General features: G+C 58.8%; 1 protein-coding gene across 1 annotated transcript in view; it reads left to right on the forward strand.

Moving 5' to 3' along the window:
- The first annotated feature begins 82 nt into the window (after positions 1 to 82).
- Positions 83 to 1,768, forward strand: part of GNG2 (G protein subunit gamma 2) — a 2,888-nt gene continuing 1,202 nt past the window's right edge. Inside the window, exons 1-2 of the mRNA XM_009642500.2 lie at positions 83 to 161; positions 1,452 to 1,567. Coding sequence (XP_009640795.1) covers positions 1,481 to 1,567 — 87 coding nt within the window. The 5' untranslated portion in view covers positions 83 to 161; positions 1,452 to 1,480. The remainder of the gene's footprint in view (positions 162 to 1,451; positions 1,568 to 1,768) is intronic.

Consider the following 1,768-nt stretch of genomic DNA (forward strand, 5'->3'; position numbering starts at 1 on the left):
TCCATCATCGGGCATCACCCCAACCTAACCTGGCTCCTTTTTTTTTTTTTTATTTTTTTTTATTTTTTTTTTATTCTCTTCTCTTTATTCAAAGGTAGCAAACGGCCAAGAGGAGCAGATCTTCCCCTAGAGGCACAACTCACCGGAGAGACCTGCTTCTGGTAAAAAATAACTCCTCCTTGTGCTCCCTGATGGGTGGGGGGGGGCTGGGAAGGGGGTCTCATCCTGCAACCCCGGCTGGCCCGGCTCGCTCTCCGCTCCCCTCCAAGCCTGGGCACCTTGCTCAGACCCAGGTTGCTTTTTTCTGTAGGTCCCAGGACGAGCTTCTTTCCAAACACCCTTATATCCCCCTGAGACAGGCTTGAGCTGAAGTTGCCCACAGCTTTTCGGTGTCCTCCCTCAAAACGCCACGAGCCCCTCATTTTAGGGCTGTGCCATCCTTGCCCCATCACCCGAGGGGCTGGCAGGGGGCTCGCTGTGCCCTGCTATTGCGGAACCACCCTGAACCCCCCCCTTTTTCGAGGTCGCAGGCAGCCCCGGCCAGGCAGGGGCCAGCACAGCATGGCCGTGCCCCCCCTGTAAAATACTTGGTGCTTGTGAAAAGCCTCGTCTGCCAGAGGAGCTGAACGCTGGGTTTCTGGCCTCCGCTGCCGGGGCTGTTATAAAGTAAGGGAAAAACATCCGTGATCGCGATGGCGTGGACTTAATGAGCGTAGAAATCTCAAGAAACAGGAAACTCCAGCATCCTGTCTAGCATCTCAATGTTCAAGTTGGCAGCAGGGACAAAGCAAGGGAGGCCGAGGGACACCAGAGGGACGCATGCTGGGCACCGGCGTGGGGCTGGATGATGTGCCTGGCTCGGGGCAGGGCAACCAGCCCAGCATGGCAGCTCTGGGCAGCGCGGGGCTGCGGCGGGGGGGGGCCCGGGTCCCCGTTTCCTTTGGGGCTTCGTTGCCACCGCAGCCTTTCACGTGACAGCAAAAGCCAAAGTGCGTCTCTAAGCTGGGGTCCTGCTGCTGTAGGCTGTGCTCTAGAGGTCCTGGTGTCCCCTAAGCATGGCTCATGGGGTATCCCCCGCTCTGGGGACGACAGGGAGGGCACGGGAGGGGGCTGCTGGCAGCGTGTGACAACCCGCATACCCACAAAGGCTGCCGGCCCTTGTATAAACACAGGATTAGAATCATAGAATCATAGAATCACTTTGGTTGGAAAAGACCTTTAAGATCATCGAGTCCAACCTTTAACCCAACCCTGCCATCCCACCACTAAACCATTAGACGCCAGCTGAAATGCCCAGGTCCCCATCTCCCATCCTCACGCCCTCATTCACACAGCTGGGCTCTACCAGCTCCACACATGCAACACCCAGCCCATCATTTTGGGGATTTTGGGGCTGGGAGCAGCAATCTGCCCAGCCCAAGAGTCCAGCCCCCTTGTGTTTGTGCCCACAGCCTGCCCGGGGAGCACGCCTGGCCTGCCCATGGCTAGCAACAACACTGCTAGCATAGCGCAAGCCCGCAAGCTGGTGGAGCAGCTGAAGATGGAGGCCAACATCGACAGGATAAAGGTAGCGGGGTGTGGGGGACCGGCTGGGGGCTCGGGGGGGATGCTGCAGGGCGGTGCCGGCTGCTGAAAGCGCGCTGTGGGAGCCGGGAGGCGATGCAGGCAGTGCTTACATGGAGGATGCTCGTCTAAGCGATCCCGATGGCCAGTGAGGGTAGTGCTTGTGTGGAGGATGCTCGGCTAAGTGATCCCGGTGGCCGGGGCA

Source organism: Egretta garzetta, unplaced genomic scaffold (assembly GCF_000687185.1).
Source record: "Egretta garzetta isolate BGI_Z169 unplaced genomic scaffold, ASM68718v1 scaffold767, whole genome shotgun sequence".
In the NCBI taxonomy this organism is placed as follows: domain Eukaryota; kingdom Metazoa; phylum Chordata; class Aves; order Pelecaniformes; family Ardeidae; genus Egretta; species Egretta garzetta.